Below are 20,322 nucleotides of genomic sequence, written 5' to 3'. Positions count from 1 at the left end.
TGCTCGGTCGATAATGCAGGCTGCTCTGTCGATAATGCAGGCTGCTCGGTCGATAATTCAGATTCATATATATTAACTAGAAATTATTTCGTGCTTTTCATTGCATTTTCTCATACTTTTAAACAATTATATCTAGACCTAATGCGTATTCATATAAATTAACTAGAAATTATTTCATATTTCTCACCGTACCTTTTTTGAAGTCGACTAAATTTTTTTCCAAAAAATTATTTTATTTCACTCTTTTTAGTGGCAATCTATGCTGCGATAGTTGTATTGACGTACAACATAGAAAGAATTCAGCATGAATTCTGGCACCAAAGCTCAAATAAAATATCTAGTACCGTCGCATCTCTTTCTTCCTGATTTCTTTTCCTAATCCGTAAACAAACTGACCCATCGTCATAACAGAACGACGCAAGTGCTAGAAGGGGTTGTTATTCGGAGCTCGATGAAAATCTTGGCTACACAAAGGGAAAAGAATCGCTTCGAAAAGCCGAAAGTACGTACATGTATGTGTCGTCGGTGCTCCGCAACCCCAGGACTTTTATCCTAACGCTCGCCAGCCAATTTCTCCTGGCACCTTATTTTATTCGCGAGTGCGCCCCGTATAAAGTCATTCTCAGAACCGGATCGAGTGGAAAAGAGGAAAGAATCGATTGCTGATCAAACGGTAATGCAATTCAATTGGCCCGGTTGAAGGAAGAACGAACGAGAGCGAACGGAAGAGTTCCTCGGTATGTGGGCGAGTATGGGTGTATACGTGTGCAAACGCTTCCGTAATAGCTTGGCGAGAGGAACGTGCGTGTGATCGGGTATAAAAGTATATATGGGCACGCGCATATAGGTTGAACACTCGAGGCAGTGGTTCTTTAACTTTTTAGGGAGGAGTCTGGCGCACAGTTCTCTACCTGAAATAATTATAATAATTTAAATTCAATAATAGATTGCTAGAAAGGCATTTTGATGGAGAACAAAATTTTCCCTGAAGCAAACATCCCCTGCGAGCAGAATCCGTATATAGATACAGATTTATTTTTTACCATAATCGACTGGGTTGAAACGCTTGAAGAAATAAATATAGTATGTACAATGTACTTTATAGGACATACCACTCGAGAAATAATTTCTCCTGTGAAAGATAAAATAAAATATATGCAATAGAGGTGCTGAACTGTTTCTTTTATCAAATGACACTGATAATTTTGGAACACGTATAAAATCAAAGAAACTTGATATCTGTTTACGAATTACTAACGGTTTAAGAATTACTGACTCAAGAGTAGAGAGAATGTACCAGCCTGGTGTTCAGTGTGCCAAAAGCGATAGCGGTGATACCGGTGGTGGTGGTGGTGTTACCAGAAACAGTGATAGTGGTCGTACACGCCGCAAGAGCGTGTAGCTCGACCGTGGAGAACGACGAAGACTCAATGTAGGCACTCCACCCCCGAGTAAGCAGGGGCTGCCTTTGTTCCGACTTCGATTACAAATGTAGAGAATGGCTTTCCCTTCCTCCCACTTCTTCCTCGTCCGTCCTTTCTTCTTTTTCCCTCGTCCTTTTTTTTTCTTAGATCGTTCACCTTCCCCAACCCCACGACAAACCTCACCCCCTCGGCACTCACCTTTGGATCTAACGTCGAGGCATCGCGAGAGGTCGAAGTCCTACCGATCACACGCTGCCACGAACTCGACGAAGCCCTTGCTCGACCTAACGCCGACTTCTAACGTTAAAGTATCACCAAAGGCGTACTCCAACGCACCCGAGAATCGATAATAGCCATAAGAGGAGACTCTTCTCGGTTGTCGGGGGAAATGACGGGAAAGTGGATACTCTTTGTCTTCGGGGAAATGTCTTCGACCGTCGACACGCCGGTGGAATTCTTTTGTCCAATTCGAATCGTACTCTTCGAGCGGAGTGGAACCTACGAAATCCATATTAATGAAGAGATGAGACTGTCTCTTCTAAGTTAAATAGTATAAATATCAAAATAATTATTGGAATTATCGATTTATCATTGGAATAAAGTTTAATTTACAAGTGGAAAATTAATGCGATTTGCGACGACGAGAGCTATTTTAATTTCAAGAGAATATTGCAACGAAATATTCTACAGGAACATCCTACGTTTGAATAGTAGAATGTTTCGATAGTAGAGCATTCGAGTAACAGAGGATCAGAAAAACAAGGTTCTGGTGTACTTCGATGGACCAGTTAACGCCGCTGTCGATGTTCTGAATTCGGGCAAAATTTTGGAATCGAACCAAAAGGAACGTGCAAATATACAGAAAGCAAAAAAAAAAAAAATGGGCCATGTCCTTCGTTAAAAGCATCTGGAAACAGCAACTCGAAGTTTTATTTCAACTTTGGAGTAACTTGCTTGGACGAGAGATGGAAACTAGTCGTAACTTTTCTGCACCAGACTTTCTGCATTAATTGACATTTCTTCTGGATACTGTTACTAGATACATCAAAGGCTTCGTCTGTTTCTAAATATTGCTCCAGAAGATAGACACTGGAATTAACCCATTCACTGCCAGGCAGCAAACTTCAAAAAGAAAATTTACGATCTTCTTTTGCATTAATTCGTGATTAAAAAGGCTATAAACATATCCCTTGAGTAATTGCAATCAATTTTAACTACGAGATATCTCGTAGTTGGCAGTAAATGGGTTAAAGAACCTAGGATTCTAGTAGACAAAATGTTCTTAAAGGTGTAACTAAGAAACTCCAGGAGGAAAAGATCGAAAATATTTCGAATATTCTATTATCAGAAATTGTGTTTGATTATTCGTGAAGTAGTATTACTCGTTCACATCACGTATAGGTATCGGCAAAAGCAGCCTTACTTAAGGGATGAGGGCTCTACGAGGCACGCAAAGACTGGATAGGATCCACCGAGTGAACATTGCTTATTGCATTAACGTTCTGACCCGGGACTTCGGTGGATCAGGTCACCGTCGTAGCCGATGAACTCCAAGAGCGTAGTATAGCCAATAACAGTGATCGATAAAGCGCGGCTAATTACCTAGGTTCTGGCTCCAAATTGGAGCTTTGTTCCACCGACGAAATTAATTGACTCCATTCACTCGATAACGCTGGATACTCGAACACCGTTCAGTTGCTCGTTTGTCTCGGTGAGAATTATAGTTCGTCTTTGAAACCAGAAGGCAGTCACCTTCTGAAACCAGAATCCAATACTGCCAAGCAGACATTTCGTGGTGTACGGGTTGTCCTCTACGGACACACAAATTCACTAGCTTCACGCCGCTGAAACGGATAAGGGTTGCGTTAGACCGCGGACTAATTTCATCAACCCCGAATCTCGAGATAACGACGAACTGATGTTTTTCTCTTTACATCCTCTCTAACTTTCACTCTCTAAAACATTGTAAGATTATGTCGAAACCGAAGGCTCAGGAGTGTCATCGAACTTTGATCTGTAGTATAATATGATAAACTTTAGAGGATACGTGAATTACAAAATCAGTCGAAAACTTAAACTGTATCCCATATAAAAGGATTTACACAGGGTGTCCTAGTATCGGTGTAAGAACCGGAAACGGGGATAGCTGAGACGATTCTGGCCCGAGTGACCTGACTCGAATCAGCCTCTCGCGCGCTACTCGGGCGCTGCAATTGGTCGGTGGTTTTTCGTTACTAATTAAAAAACGGAGCAACATCCGACATTTTTGACAAGGAAATTGTGGTTCAGAATCGTCTCAGCTACCTCCCATTTTCGATTCTTATACTAATTTTAAGACACCCTGTATATACATTCAGATCCTACGAACAAGTTGCTGCGTTCCATTTCTGACAATGTGTAAAGTTGTAGCTCCTAAAACTTACAACGATACGAAAATATTCCCTTTCTTTTCTTCCCAACCATTAGCTACTATTTCTCGCGTAACGTTTGCTCGCCTCTAAACACTGTCCCGCGGGACCCAGTTTTGTAAACGGTGCCGTAGCTATTGTCAGCGCCGTGGCGGCCAGATCTCTAGAGCGAATTAGAGCGTAATTAAGCATAGCTCAGCGCAAAACGTGGCAAACTAAATTGTGCCCTAGAAATGTACAATGGCGAGTGTATAAATCCGTTCGGGTTGCGCGTTACGTCACCGTCTGCATCTAGATCCGCATTCTCCGGCGACCGCGAGCCTTATCCCGCCTCATATAACGATCCACAATGATCATTCAACGATCCAACCCCCCCGGTCGCCGGTAAAGTTTGCCGCAACGGCTACGTTCAATTGTACAGTCGCGTGTGCTTGTACAGGAAACGTAGCTCATCCACACGTACGTGGAAATGCAGCCCGCAGGCAGCCATTCCCGCTTCCGGTCGGCTGCCATGTACAGAATGCGTACGCGTATGCAGATTGGCGGCCGCGCTATGCACCCCACATACCGACGAGAGATCGATTCGATCCTGTCTTTTTTATTCGCAATGAATCGGTCGGAAAAGTATTCGCGATACTCACCGTTTACCGAAGTCGAAACTGATTCGCGTGTATGCGGCCGGGTCTAGGATTATTTCAAAGCGTTCCCTTCCGCCAGGGACCCGGAAAAGTAATGGAGACACGGCTGAGTTTATTCTGCAAGATAAATAAATGCAGAGACGGTAAACGCGTTTGTTTACGGGTTCTATGGATTTAATTTATGGAAGTGAAAACTTAGCTCGTCATTGTTTGGTACCTACTTACTATTCTACGTACACGAGGTGGTCTTTTGTTGGCTTGATGCAAATGCAATACGCACCTGGATTTGCTTTTGAATCGGAACGATGAAGCTTTTTTGCATAAATCAGGTCTCCCCATCGTACATCAAACGTTCCATCGCTATAATCTACGTTTTTACTCTCGTTTTTCGTTATATTTTTAAAAATCGTATACTAGCTGTGAACAAACAATTAGTTTTAATCTTATCTGACCCAACTGCGTTTTTGGTATTATAATTGGGTAACCGTATTCCAAAGAGAAAATTATAAGGTTGTTAATAACGATAGCGGGTCCCTCGATGCCACGGAGTTAATTAAATGGCGTCCGTTGCATACCCGCGGCGAGGAAATGGTTTGATTCGTCGTATTCATCGACACCATGATTTCGATTACAGGAATTGCTTGGTGGGCAAAGCTTATCACATCAAGATCTCAGATTTCGGTACGGACAACGAATTGTACGCGTGCGATTATTACAAAGTCGACGGCGCTGTACCGCTGCCGATACGTTGGATGGCCTGGGAATCCATATTTCTGGTAAGCTCTATTCACTCTGCGTGTTATTTTATTTAACGTCTATGTCGCGGTTATTACCTGTTTGCGAATTTCCGAACTAACTGATACAATATGCGCATACGAAATTGATTTTATCATTATTCGCGGTGTTTGAACAGATTGTCGCGTTTAATGATTCAATCGCTAATCGAATATAAATACCTTCCTTAACCCGACCGCTTTCGAGTCAATTTTCATTGCCATTAATCTAGCACCGTTCTTGTCAAAATTAACAACCTTACCATTCACCCCTAAAACTCGAACAACTTCGATCCCGATAATTTTATTTAAAAAACATGTAGTTATCCAGATGACCTATCTTCAATTATTTCACTAGACTGCGTATTTTATGCATTTATGATACAAGCTATAATAAATACATACTAAAAGTAACCATAATATACGTGCACTTATCCAAAGCGAAATAACAATATTATTATATTAAATAAAAAATGTGTTCAACATACATCATGTATATTTCTTGTACGCCTTCCTTGTACTGTACCCCATACATGCATAAAATTCACAGTATACAGATTGTATTCGATTTGGTTACCTGCATTATTCATACATTAAAATGTATGGTCGGTTAAATTTTTTTCCCAAAAAATTATTTTATTAATAATATTATCGCCGTTCAGCCGCTCACTCTTCGAAGACCCTTTCCAGTTCCGCTTTATTCGATTCGCGCTCGTTATGAATCCCGTCGCGTAGCAGTAAGCGATAATCGATACGATCTTCTCAGGGCAAGTACACGACGAAGAGTGACGTATGGGCGTTCGCCGTGACCCTGTGGGAGATCCTGAACCTGGGCAGACGGGTTCCGTACGAGCACTTGTCGGACGAGGAAGTGGTGCAGAGCCTGCGACGGCTGCACCGGGCAGCTGACTGCCCCAACGCCGGTGGCGAGAACAACGGCTGCAAAGAGAGCACCGACAACCTTTTCGATTATCTGCCCCGACCTACCGCGTGCTCGAAGGATATTTACGACCTGATGCTCGAGTGCTGGCGACGGGAGGAGAACGAGAGGCCCACCTTCCGGGAGATTTCGATGTTCCTGCAGCGAAAAAACCTCGGTTACGCGCCCACGTCCTGATATTGAATGTTCCGCGACGTCGATGAGCACGATGTTCTTGGCGTTTGCCGTTCCTGCCCGGCTGGGAATCGCTCGAACACTCGCCGAGAGACCGTCGACGACGCGATGTATCCTCATTGGATTACCATGAGGACCAAGTTCTGATTCTTTTGGCGGGAACGAGCTTTTTCACTAGGCCGACGAACGATCTCGCAGGGGTGCGAGATATCGGAGGAGCGGGTACAACGACAACACCGGTCCGATCTTGGTCATCTCGAACCTCGAACCTCGGGAGACTCGGTCGTTACCCGAATTCTCGAAGAACCGACGAATTCGTCGAGCGCCGAACTCGATCGAGAGAAAGGGTACTCCGTGAGTTCGGGTGTTTCGCTTTGGTACGTAAGAAAGGAACGCGCGAGACCATCGGGACGCAACGACGTCGGATACGCTAGCATTCGATGAACTATTGTTTAGACGTTAAGATCTCTAGGGAATACAAACGTGAAACTGTGAATTCGACAATCGAGAGAACGCGTGGACGACCTTTGTTCGCCGAGAGGTACCATTTTTCCGTGGGGTTCTCGGTGGACGTCAAGGGTCCGTAATGATCGTCGAAAATTTAGGAGCAATATCGTGTAATCGTAATACAGCTGTGAACATTCCTGCATGGATTAAAAGATGTACGTCTATATCGTCGAGGTAAGTAAGGAGTATTCGTTACTTAAGGAATTAGAGTAGGGAGGGGCAACTGTGGGCATCGCGAACGCTCGAGGGCCATCGTTGGGCTACCAGACGTTACTGCAAGCTTTAATATACATTAGTTTCGTTTACAAGTACGTTTCAGTGTTAACAGTAGCATATTTCGTTGCTGTTAAATTTAATTACGAGATAATAGTTCTCGATAATAGTTCTAAAGCCTCTTCGGTGATGCGGAGGCTGCCATCTTGGAGAACAACTCGCGTACACTATTTGAATGGTGCCTAGAGTACTCTATTCGTGAATTTAATTTCTTATGGTACATCAGTTACACTAATTTCGTCAAGGAAACCATTAAAACATAGTCTAGAAACGATTTAAAGAATATCTAAAGAACTGTCGCTCTCGCTGCGCCTCCTGACCCGACCAGTTGCCCATCCTTGAATTAGAGGTTATTCATCCAAAACGATGTTATTTCGGAAGAATGAAAAGGAACCGCATCAACGTACGGCAATACGATAACTAAAATATCAGATTCCTTCGCGGGATGAAATAAAAGAATTGAAAAACGGTATACATATGAATCAAGTGGGTATGAATGCGCGTGGACGCGTAGATGGTTACATTTCTCATCGTGCGTAAATTAATCGTAATCGTTAGGCGTTCGGTAGGCTTGCTTCGAGTTTGGTTCGTCGAAGCAAACGAAGACTGTCGAATCTCGTGTAACTTTACAGAGACACGGTAGGGGCTCTCTTGTGCGCGGCGGAATCGTATAAAAATCTCGCGTAGATAATTGTTTCACGGCTGATAGACGGACCAGGTTGCGTTCGTTCAGATGCAATGCTAATACTCATCGGAGAAAGGGCCAACTTGTCCTTTTCGTACATTAAAATGCTTTTATAGCATCATAAAAGAAATGTCCCTGTTGCAATGTGTAAAACATCAGGTGTAAACACTTGGTAATTGTAGAAATATAAACAATTACGTAAGATGTAACTTGCGCTAGACGCTACGAGTATTGGTCTGTTTTCATCGAGTTCATTTTTTGTTCTCTTTCCATTTTACTCTTCCAATCAGAGATATACACGCGACTGGTCATCTCTAAAATTATCGAGTACCCACGCCTAATGTTCCACGCGTTCCAACGGGGATATATAGGGACAGGTCGAGGCCTTCCCTTGGCAAACGAGTAGGTTAAATTAGGATTTCGACGAACAGAAGCAACGTGTCGAGGTCGTGATCTCGCGAGAGAGCTCGGCGATATCATAGTTCGTGATTTACGTGGAGGAAACGGTATACATATTCTCTGTTAAGAAGTGGTGGCTCGCACCACGACTATGACACATCATAATTGTAACTTTATATGATAGGCGGGATCAATACAAACATACATAAAAAAAAAAAGGAAGAAAAGAATTAGTATATTGTACATATAGGCATACATCGAGAGGTAATATACGTTTATCATTGCGTTGACGCGAACGGGACGAGATTAGCAGCTGACGAGTGTTAGAGTCGTCCTTGGAAATCACGGTCCTTTCTGTCTTCTCTCTTGGACGTGATTTCGCTGAAGGACGAGCGAAACTGGCTGCTTTGGGGCAGTATTTCCCAAAGTAGGGGGTATCTTCTATCGAACAACTGAAAAACACCTTTTTGTATTAATTTGTATGGAATAAACTAATAATTTTCATTGACATTTAACAATTATGTAATCGTGTTGTATAGATTCACTGAACGTTTGACTGAAATGGACGTTTTCTAACATTTAATTGAATCAGTTAATTTTGAATTAATTCAAATAAACGTAATAACAATTTTGGTAGTGAGCTCCCTCTGTAAAAAATTTTGGGAACCACTGCTCCAGGGGTCAAGGAGCGAAAGTTTCGCGTAAAGAAGCATTCATCGGCGCGATCGACATATCGGAAAATTGGTATCAATCTCAATGGTATTAAGAAGCATGGAGGGACAGGGGACGACGACTTTCAAGAATTTCGAAGTTAAACGTTCGTTTAGCGATGCTATTCTCACGACATTCGATTAATTAATCACACCAATCGTTATGTTCCATGCATTTATATCAGATGAAATACTATCGATAGCATTCGCAATATCTAGCATGTAGGTGATGTTACCGTTATAACATTAAAAATACTATTTATATATCTTAATGTAATTCGCCACGTAAGAAGTAGATAGTCGGAGACATAGCCGTTCGTATATAAAACGTACGTCCGTTGAATTTAAACGTAACAAGTGTCGTCGTCTAACCAGTGAAAGAAGAAAAATGAGCAGTGAAAGTTTGCGTTATTTCGAGGTGGAAAGAATCGTAGTTCGAATTTGTGGAGTTATGAAACGAGTATAGATTCATTCGGCTAATTAGAACTGTAGTATCATTCAACGATTTAGCGTTATGTACAATTAACATCGAAGAAACGAAAGCACTGAAAATTGATAAGTGAAAGTGCAAACGACTCATAGTTGCGTTTAGATTCATCGATGTAAGCATATTGCTGCCTTTGGCTGTATCGTTGCCCCCCTACTGCTAACGAGTAACTCACTTGTCTACTCATGTGATAATTTAGTATATTTCTACGTACCTACCTGTATCTACCGGTTCTCAGTAGCAAAAGGATTATTCGTCTTGCGCTGCGTTCAATCTCAATTTCAAGCCAAGTCGATCTTGGTCGGTAGAGAAATGAAAACGAAAATTAAATTAAGCCTGTTCATGACTATCAATAACCACGAAATACTTCAACAGAGGAGTTATTCTTAAGAGAACCTCGCGAGACATCATGTAGTTCAGTTGCTCTTCAGGGATGGGCAGAATTTAAATAAGCTTTTACTCTTTCAAGGTGGAACATCATTTTATCGTACGATTCAGACTATTCACTGCAAACATAACACGTGAGACGTTGTTCATCTGCGTTGAATGCCATCTTTTTCAAAATTTCTCATCTACATGAGAATTTTGCCCATTCCTCTTTCTTTATTTTTGCTAAAACCTGACGAGTTTCTATCGTGAACGTGCGCAATCCTTTCTCTGCTCAAAAATTCGCGCTGTATAATCTAGATGGCTTGCTTCTACCTAGCGTCGACTACTCATCTTTTCTCCTGTTATTTCTAAAGCTTCGCTGTTTTCGTTTACAAAAACACTCTATCGCTCGGTTTCAATGAATCGGACGTTTCATGAAAGATTCGCGAGCTTCGCGTTGATTTCAACGATACACCCAACGAGGTGAATTGGCAATCGGTGAGAGTTTGTTTCGACTTGATTAAATAATATTTTGCAACAAATGCACGATCGACAATCACTCCTAATCAGACTCTAAAAACGTTTCTCAATCAACGAGACACGTTTTAGCAATGAATGCAACACTTTGGTGGACGTATAACTTGTCTTCTTTTATTTTTAAACCGTAGCCATTTTTGTGTTTAATTATCCAACGAAGCTGCGAACATATCCAACACATACCTGGAAGTTTTAAACATATTAAATGAATGACGAAGAGGTGATAAGAGCAAAGTTAAACAGGCAGCATCGAACCTTTATTATTTCTATTAAATAGTCTGTATAACGCAGTCGACGAAAGCAATTTTGCAACATCCAACAATGAAATGAGATAACAACAAAAAAATTGTCACCTGATTCCACAGTGGTCATCGAGTCGCATAAAATGAAACGAACTTTCCATGTATCTGACTTTCTTAAGTGAATAATACCGGCTCTATTGTCGCAGTTCTAGGAACTCACTGAACATTGTTATCTACGTATTTATCGAATCCGATTTCCAGCACATCCGATTGTTAACCTGACGTGGAATTGAGAGAAATGTTAGAGGTAGTCGCGGAAGACTGTGGAGAGCTCACCTAGCTATATCTTCTATTCAGGCACGGGCAATCTAACAAAGACTTTCTCGCTACGGCAAACAAGCGCGTTTGTTTCGTAACAAACGTTCCTTCCCGCGTTCTTCTCTTCTTAGAGCAATAATTTTACGATAAAACGTGACTAATTTCATTGCGCTCTACAGGATTATCCAGTGTAAAGTATTGCGAGCTGTTTTCTCAGAAAGTAACGAAGAAATCTTTCTAATTTTTTCTAAATATTGTTTGGAGTAAGTGTTAGATGAGAAAAGAAAATGGCGAAGGGAGAAGTTGGTATTAATTTTATATCTGGTAAACTCAAAGAATTTTTTAGCAAAAATAAAGTCGATATCTTTATTAGTTTCTTAGAAAACATCCTGTGGCACTTTATACCTTGTATTTCGTTCACGCAAAACCCTCGGTATTAATTAGTTCTTTCAGCTTCAAAACGGTAATTGTTCTCTGTTTTACTTTCCAAGTACTTTATTAATAGAAAATTGTCACGGTGGTGATCGCTGGTGATCTTCCTGGCAGGAAACGTGTTAATAAAAATTACTGGAGAATTTGTAAATACCGCACTCCGGAAACTTGACAAAAAATTGATATAACTGATCTTTCTGAAAAGATAGAGAGTGGGAGAGAGAGAGAGAAAGAGAGGAGGGGGAGAAAGAGGGAGAAAAATTGCTGATAGGCCGTGAAAGGTTGCCTAGGCCTGCTCTACGCTATTGAACCTTAATCGTTATAGTCATAAAATTATTTTGTACTAAGAACTGTTTATAATTTTGTATCTAATCTCTGTAAATACCAAGCAGATTGTCTATGGCTAATAAAGCTTAAACAAAATCGATATAAGTAGACTATGTAAAGGGAATTATATATATATATATAGGTATTTATATTTTAATTAGCAATTAAGAAAGGTGAACGAGATGATGTAATTAAATTTCACATAGGCGAGGACTGGTAATATACCAATGTACAACGATCTAGGAACTATTTGTATTATACAGGTGACAATTTAAGGGACAAATCATTAAAAAAAAAAAGTATACATGTTACTCGATAGCCACGTATGTGTATAGGGTCCTTCATTGAATATTTACCCCTTGAATTTCTCAACGAAATTTTTACGAAATGATTGTTGTTCCATTTTGCGTTATCGATTTTGGAAAGACAGAGAGAATAAGCGTCTATACAACGACAAACATTGCAAGCGTGAAATATACTTCCAGGATCGTTTATCGTACTCGAATAAAAAATCGTAGCTCTATTAAACTTTGGTGTTAATTTGTACGAAAGAAAAAAAAAAAGGTGAATTCTCGGTGGAATTGTTTGATCTTTTTCGTAAAGTGATACGTTTGGGAAACCCTGTACAGTATTACGGTGTAGAATCCAACTAGTCATTTACGGCACTTTATAATGTTTAAAGTGTATCTTCTACGTTAAACGTGACATGCAACGAACGTGTTGCTATAATTTTACGTTTTAATTTAACGAAGCGATTGTATAAAGAGAATTATGTTCTAGGGACGTCTTCTCTGTTTCTTCCATTGTTTACGAATCACACTCAACGTAAATGTGTATCTCGTTTGCCAACGAAAAATGATTTTCGGTTGTCTGCGTTGGTTTGTTTTTATTTCGATCAGTCTGCCTCCAAACGCGAACTATCGCTTAAACGTTACTGACAGTAATCTAAGTCTTGCGCAAGATAATTCTATTCGTGTATCTTATATGTATGTTTCGATAAAGGTGGAAGTACACGTTGTAAGTTCAAGTACGCGGGAAGCACAACGATAAAACTTATTTGTATCGAACAGTCAAATGAAATGATATTACATATTTCAATGAAAATCCATGATTTCCTGAAGTTTTTCACTTTACCTTTACTGCGTCTTGTGCGAACAAGATTTACATATAAAAAGAAAAGAGAATGTCTTGTTTTTGTGATATTTTGTTTCGTATTTTGATTTCAAATTGACGCTTCGTTTCGCGCCTAAAGGAATGAGAGTGGCGCCATCGGTGGAAAAACGCCCAAGTTTGTAGTGAAAAAGTAGTTCGTTCTGTTGCCGCTAGATGGCGCATAGTTTAGTATTAGTGGCGTCATCGGTGAGAAAACACCCAAGTTTGTAGTGAAAGTAGTTCGTTCTGTTGCCGCTAGATGGCGCGTAGTTTAGTATTAGTGGCGCCATCGGTGAGAAAACACCCAAGTTTGTAATGAAAATAGTTCCCACTGTTTCTATTAGATGGCGCCAGCAAATTCATAAATGTACTCAAAATGAATAATTAATACGATTCTTTGCATTATGACACTACATTATACGTTATACGTGTACACATTTCATTTCAATTGTACCATTTTTAGGAATAATTTTGTAATGCAGGCATCATTATCGACTCTTTAGTTAGTCGCGCTATCTAGCAACAACAGTTTCAACTATTATTCACGACAAACTTGGGCGTTCTCCCACCGATGGCACCACTAAGTCACGTGACTTGAATTAAAACAGCGGGACGCTAGAATAAATTTAAAGCTAATAGAAGTTATAATATACTAGTTAATTCTTAAAATATATTACATCTTAAAAACAGGAAGTCATATTGTTTAATTTAAAAAATTGTATTTATTCTATGTAACAACATAAATTCATTTCACAAATTTCCTTCCTGTATAAGGTAGAAGTAAATAACATTTACTTTCGAAAATAAGATTTATTATCGGTTAAAAGGAATGGCCAAGTACGTCTAAAGAATCAAGAGCTACTTATTTCTTCTCAAAATGTTCCAGTGTAAAATTGTTCAAACTGCTGGTAAACCTTAAACTAATTAAACTCTAATACTGATCTGATTTCTGCAATTAATTTGACTTCTCGCACAGTACCATGCGACGAATTGAAGAATTCTAATGTCAATCCAAGTTGAGGAAGATTAGGATCTATGACATACTAACTTTTCACCGAAATTTGTCAAGTCATACGGGCGGATACTAAAAATAATGACTCTTGTACTTTGGCTCCTATATAAGCGTATCGAACAAATTTAAAGTACACTGTAGTAAGGCTGCAATTAAGTGAGAGTACTCCATATTTGTGCTCGTTGTTGATAACATTGTTTTTACACTTTCTATCCTTATCACTATCACTAGCCTCTAGTGGTCGCTTATTCTTTTAAATTCTCACAGTAAAAATGTTCGTTCATCTCTCGTTTATTCGAATCTGCGAATGTATTCGAGTCAGGAAGTATATTCGCAAGGATGAAGATGACGATTAGGACTGAAGGTTCAATTCACAGAAATGATGATGCGTCTATGAAAGGTCGACACGATCACGTCCACCAGACGTGGGAACAAAGTTTAAACATAAATAACTAAGATCCAGTGTCGTCTAGGGAGACATTTACTGTGAACGCATAAAAAAAAGCATATTTTCAATAATTTTTTTCTCAGGAACTATTGCATAAAATTGAATGAATGTTTTTTCCCCTTAAAGGTATGATTATGGAAAGTAAATAAAAAATTTTTTCTGGTAAAAAATATTTTGTCATTTATTTATAAAATAATATGTATGTGTTCCAAAAAAAAAAGTTATCCGCTGGCGCAGATGATTTTAGCTCTCCTGGTAATCTGAAACAGAAAATCGAAAAAGTTTATTAAACTATGTCGTCACACCTATCGTTGGAATCTCCAAGTCGTTGATGTTTTAATTTTTACTTACAATTTCACCTGATTTACGGTACAAAAAAAGGGTTTTTTTTTTACTCTCTTTCACAAGAAACGCTGCCATTTTGTTTATTTTCGATGAAATAAATAAGTGGAGGTTCCGACTATAGGTGTGACGACATAGTTTAATAAACTTTTTCGATTTTCTGTTTCAGCTTACCAGGAGAGCCAAAATCATCTACGTCAGCGGATAACTTTTTTTTTTACACATGCATATTATTTTGTAAATAAATGACGAAATATTTTCTACCAAAAAAAATTTTTTATTTACATTCTTTAATCATACTTTTAAGGGGAATTTTATTTTATACAATAGTTCATAAGAAAAAAATTATTGAAAATATGTTGTTTTTTGTGCGTTCACAGTGAAATGCCCCCTTAAGGGCCCCCATGCTAATGTGTACAACGTTGAACACATTTGTGGCGGCATTGGTCACTGAAATTTCCCCATTGCCTTCCTTGGCAGCCCTTGAATTTTTCTTTCTTTTCTAATCCACGATATCTGAACAAAATAAATTCAATAAAACGGCCCTGCTGAAGTCTGCAAATTAAAACACGACATCCTATAGAGCCTTACAACGTCTTTGTACATCAACGAAAATGTGTTTAGTTTTTACACAGAAGCTGCAACCTCCTGTTCCATTTCGTGCAGCATATTGTACAAACGCGTTTTCAAGTTATCTGGCACTGCAGCACGTGGCAGATGCTCGATATCGCCAGCTGGATTCGCACACTGTCGCAACATTACCGCGAGTGTGCTAGTGGTGTGCTCCGACATAAGTAGTCCAGGAATTATGATAGTCCCCGAGAGCGTCCAGCCGAGGAATATCTTCTCGCACACGATCTGAAATTCCAGAAATATTCAGAAAATCTCCAAATACGAGAACAGCGTACTTTGATACAGAACGAGAAAGTTACTTGTAAATTATTGTTCATGACCGGAGACTCGCAGCGCTTGTCTTTGGAGCAGATGGACCTGCAGTCGAAGAAGTCGCAGTCCTCGTGTTTCACGCAGCTCTTTCTGTCGGACGTGATACGGCTGATGATCGTTTTAGGGAACACGGCGTCGAGGTCGAGGAACTTGAGCTTCTGTCCGCCTAGAGGCAGTCCGAAATGGTTTATTTTCACGTCGCAGAGATGGATCGGCTCGGGGAAGTTGGTGTCGAATTCCTCGAGCAGGTCCAGGATCATCACGGCCAGCTTCAACCGTTTCGCCCATTCCGGCTTCGAGTCGGACAACGCGAGCACGGTCGTGGGCGTTTCGATCGGTCGAACGTACTCGACCGCGTAGAACGTCCCGCACGTGCCAATCAGCTGAGGGAATACGTCCCTGTCCTCGTAGAGGATGGTCATCAGGTACTCGTTCTCCTGCAACAACGGCCAGAGATTCTCCATTTCAAGCTGTCGTCTGGACAACTCCGTCTCGACGCGATGCGTACGAAGTCGCGCTAGCCTCTCTAATTGATGCTGCGACAGCGTCACGTTCAGCTTGCTAACGACCAGATCCCGGATCATGGCGCTGAAGTCCTTCTCGGATGGGAAATGCTTGTCCCCGGCTATGTCCGTCCAGAACAGCGACTCGTACTGCTCAACCGGGGTCTTCGTTCTGAAATTCATCGATCGGTTTCATCGTGGCCATTGGCGAACTTTGAAATTATGATGAACGAAAGTGAAAACAATTGATGATGGTTCGATCTGAATTCTAGGACAAATTCGCCCTCAAGGACTGTAACTACGTTTGATTGTAGCTACGGCACGGGTTTAGTGATCCCGAGGTACCCGAGGTACCCCGAGCTATAGGTGCAGCAGGCCCTAACAGACTTCTGGCATCCTTGATGGGGATGTCGGGAAGCGAAGAGAATGTAAATAAATATTAGTTTGTCTGGAAAGTCCGTGCCGATTTTTGGTAGGTGGTACACGTCTGTTTATATTTGAATGGTTGAAACAATCAACATGGGTGCATCCCTTAAAAGGTGGCAAGATCGTGGAACAAAATGGTATTTATATAATTCAGTAAATATATATCAAAATTCAAATGTGCCTTTGAATTTTTCTTAAAAATTGGCGCGTTCTTTCTGAACAACCTAATAAAATGTAAGAATTTTACAAAGACGTTAAAAGACGGACACGATTGCGTTGGAAAACGCGTATACTAAAAGAAACAAACCTCGAAGCCTTGAACACGAGTCTAGTAGCTTCCCAGTGCGCAGAGAAGACCGCCTCCTTGCCAGCGTGTAGCGTTTCGCACGCGAGCGAGTGAATCCCCTTTTCCGAGCACAGCGGCTCGCATAGAATTCCTATCGCGGAGCCTTTTCTGTGCGTGCTGCACTGAAATGAAAATTACGATCAGGTACTGCGTGAATCCAAACATTTCTGAAGAGAACGATCAAACTGTTTCGAATTTACTACGTTTATTTGATGGTTCGATGAACATTTTATAACGTGGAATGAACACTACAAAGAAGTATCTCGAGGAACACTTAATACTTGACCTCGCAATATGTTCTTCCTCCTTAAATCCTTAAATAATCTGAAACATCTTAAAATTAGGGAGAGATCAACGCAATCGATGTCAAAAACAGAAAGGAGTACAAGAGAATGTTAAGAGTAATGTTTGCAAGAAATAATCGCAGTTAGTATCCTCATCGTTTCAGGACGCAACTCCCCCGTTTACATGTCTACGCTATCAATTTCTTAATAAAAAAAATATTAGAGCCATTTTATAGCGCGCCTTATATTGCGAGATACTGTTACACTGTTCCCCGTCGTCGATAATTTCGTGATTTATTGTATTTGCATGTATCAAGTCGTTCTGGGACGCGCGTAAATGTCGCAATTTAGGTATAGTTCGATCGTGGAACTGTATTACGACCGGCATTACGTTTAAGCTTCGTATAAGTTTGTTTTCTTACGCTCATTGCGACCACATGAGGGAAAATAGAGTCCGGTGTCAATGTCTGTTTTTCGTTACGTGCACGTGTGCATTTCGTTATAAAACTCGATCTTAGAATGAAGTAGGGTTATCAGGCGAAGAAACACGGAAAGTATCAGTTTCCTTCGCGAAGTCATACGCACTTCCACATATACAGGGCATACTTTCGTAAATAAATCATTCATGCTTTCGTATTCAATCATATCATTATTATATTGAAACAAATTATATAAAATTTTCTAAAATCTTGTCTCTGCAAACTTGGTGCAATATAAATATTATTATTTTTAGACATTTTTTATTTTTGTAACGCCAGTATAATCAAATGTAGAAATATTATCTGAGTCGAAACAATGGTCAGAGAGAGCTGTATACAAACAAACAGTGATTCGTATGTGTACTAATTGAGAAAAAAAGAGTTCCGTGGGTGGATGCTCGAGGCATGTCGTGTAGCTTTTACGTTCGATCCGTGGATGTTCGAGTGCCCTCGGAATGAGAGCAATAAAAGTGAATTATCTCCGTGGTGCGTGGGTGGTGGTTGCGTTACGTGCAATGCACGCGTGTATTCGCACATGTAGCCAGTGTCTCGCGCGTGCACACTTCTCTGGACCGTGCTCGCGATATTTTTAGTTGCCTTGTGACCGCCATGATAAAAAGTATTTCACGATCACGGACGCCTACTTTAACAAAATAATTTTTAAGGGTGGAACTTCATTCTGTGCCTTTACATTCAACTGTTTATAATTGTAGTTTAAGTAAAAATATTTAACCGTCATTTTATTACATTAAAAGTAGTAACGAATCCCACAGATTACTTTGAAATTCGGTACTACAACTACACGTGCTCACATGGAATGTGTGACTGAAGGAAGATTAAAAACTTGTATGGTCTTTATAAATAAATAGTAAGTTAATCTTAGAAAGGCACAGAATTAATTTCTACACTTAATAATTACCATTATTTTCATATTTCTAATTTATTTCTCATTGACTCGTGTCTAATTCGATCTCCACTTGTCGATAATATTCTTATTAAAAAAAAAAAAAGGAAAAATTGGATCGTTGGTGTGTCTAATAAAGTACTTCACGTTTAATCATTTACGTATTAACTTTTAAACGGTGGCCTCTGGGGGATCGCATGTCCGTATCGAAATTCCTGGTATTTTTAGCGAACGTAGTGAATAGCGAAGCATTAGCGCGCCATAATTTCGTTGGAGTGGTGTTTAGCAGTATCTTTTTCGCGACCTCGCGTGCGTTTTACGATGCATTACATAAACGGTTCCGTTTTTTAATACACCGACATGATAGCTGAATGGTCGAATGTAATGAGCAGCGACACTAAGCTGGCGTCCGACGTCTCGCGTACACGGATATGCGACCAGTCGCGATAAATTGAATTTATAACCGTAATCAATGAACTTTTTAGGGGTAGGGGTGTGGAATGTTAATCCACTTATGGTCGACGCGAGGCTGAGAATCTCTCGAGCTGCGTTAAAGTATAAAATGGTAATTCATTTACCAGTACACAAATTCAGAGCGTTTTACCCTGGGCGCACAAATAGGTTCGAAACAATATTATTGGATAAAATTGCCGTTCATCCTTTCTACCCTTCCTCTTAAAATTACCATGATAAACATCCTTTAATTTAAAACATATTCTAGCCTTTTAAATATGTACGTGTTGGTACTGAAGGTACTGTCTATACATTTACATAATTACTTACAACTCTAAATAAAAATATTTACTAAACATTTTGTTATTGACCAACTATGTGACTCTATCGTTAAAGTTCCAAAAATATGGAACAAATCAAAGCCACGTTTCTCCAGACTCGAGTCTTTCAAGATGGAAAGTCCACGAAACGCATTCACGTTTAAAGCAAATAACCAAAGCAACGATTCTGCACAGTTGTCGACAGCAAATTCCGAAAATCAGCGTCCTTCGACCGCGGCAGGGCTCCGCGGTAAGTTTGTAAACAGAAGCGAATAGGTACATACGCGCAAACACGGTTCACCTTCGACTTTCGTCATCCTGTACATACATTGTACATACAGCGTGAAATCCGCAGGTATCTCACGGTTCAGTCGGTTTCGTAGACGTCGCGAGGGCGCGTGCGTGCCCGTCTCGTTCCCTGATCCCTTTCTCTACTACCCTCGTTTCGCCTCTTCGAGCATCCCCTGTGAGATCCTCGTCGTAATAGACGTTGGGTCGCAAGGACGGGAGGGATATCGACAGTGAGAATCGTTTCTGGGTGGAAAGGACTCACCACGTTGGATACGTGACGCCAGGCCTCGAGGTTCGTGCACATAATACCCCAGTGAAGAAGCAAGTACAAGACGAGGAGGACAGTCGAGGCCAGGAAGCCAGAGATCATCTTGTAGTGGTACATGAAACCGGGCAAACGTCGGACGTTCATGATTCTGTGGGCTTCTGTTTCTTCGAGTAAGTAGACGAACCTTTTTCCTCCCCTATACTTCCGACTCGTATCGACGGGTCGTCGATTTTCTTTGATATCTCGACTCACGGATCGGCTGATCGTCGTCGACGTCCGCGGCGGCGCATCGTGGTCGCCTCGTTTTTAATCGTTTCGCGATCGACTCGTCCGTTTCGTTTCGCGAATCTCGTCACGACGCGATTCGTCGACCGACCGGTGCCGTACGGTTGTGCCAATGCGGCATAATCTGCGGCACATGCCAGCGTCGCGACGCATCGCGCCTCTCGCGGCGGATCTCATCGATGAGCGTTCCGCGCAGGTCCGTCTCGCGGATGAAAACTCGC

General features: G+C 40.8%; 3 protein-coding genes across 3 annotated transcripts in view; 2 read left to right on the top strand and 1 right to left on the bottom strand.

Moving 5' to 3' along the window:
* The window catches only part of LOC128894617 (discoidin domain-containing receptor 2-like), a 170,723-nt gene extending 158,714 nt beyond the window's left edge, over positions 1-12,009 (top strand). Inside the window, exons 16-17 of the mRNA XM_054156461.1 lie at positions 5,105-5,246; positions 6,010-12,009. Coding sequence (XP_054012436.1) covers positions 5,105-5,246; positions 6,010-6,360 — 493 coding nt within the window. The 3' untranslated portion in view covers positions 6,361-12,009. The remainder of the gene's footprint in view (positions 1-5,104; positions 5,247-6,009) is intronic.
* Positions 12,010-13,494: 1,485 nt separating this feature from the next.
* On the bottom strand, positions 13,495-20,244 carry LOC128894623 (divergent protein kinase domain 1C). Its single transcript, XM_054156473.1, has 4 exons — positions 19,811-20,244; positions 16,779-16,939; positions 15,530-16,217; positions 13,495-15,455 (listed from the first exon to the last, which is right to left on the bottom strand). The coding sequence occupies exons 1-4, from the start codon at positions 19,958-19,960 to the stop codon at positions 15,225-15,227; spliced, it is 1,230 nt and encodes a 409-aa protein (XP_054012448.1). The 5' UTR covers positions 19,961-20,244; the 3' UTR covers positions 13,495-15,224.
* The window catches only part of LOC128894619 (glycogen-binding subunit 76A), a 58,838-nt gene continuing 58,365 nt past the window's right edge, over positions 19,850-20,322 (top strand). The window contains exon 1 of the mRNA XM_054156463.1: positions 19,850-19,986. The gene's annotated coding sequence lies outside the window, so the exon portion shown is untranslated. The remainder of the gene's footprint in view (positions 19,987-20,322) is intronic.

The sequence above is a fragment of the Hylaeus anthracinus genome, unplaced genomic scaffold (assembly GCF_026225885.1).
Source record: "Hylaeus anthracinus isolate JK02 unplaced genomic scaffold, UHH_iyHylAnth1.0_haploid 4, whole genome shotgun sequence".
In the NCBI taxonomy this organism is placed as follows: Eukaryota; Metazoa; Arthropoda; class Insecta; order Hymenoptera; family Colletidae; genus Hylaeus; species Hylaeus anthracinus.
The sequence above is the reverse complement of the archived record's forward strand: the minus strand, read 5'-3'. Positions and strand labels throughout refer to the sequence as shown.

Bases quoted from the DNA above. Each gene is read 5' to 3' on its own strand.
- LOC128894623 (XM_054156473.1), bottom strand. From the start codon at position 19,960: ATGAACGTCCGACGTTTGCCCGGTTTCATGTACCACTACAAGATGATC. The intron at 16,940-19,810 runs GTGAGTCCTTTC...TTTTCATTTCAG, and splicing joins GGCGTCACGTATCCAACGTG to TGCAGCACGCACAGAAAAGG. The intron at 15,456-15,529 runs GTAACTTTCTCG...CTGGAATTTCAG, and splicing joins TCATGAACAATAATTTACAA to ATCGTGTGCGAGAAGATATT.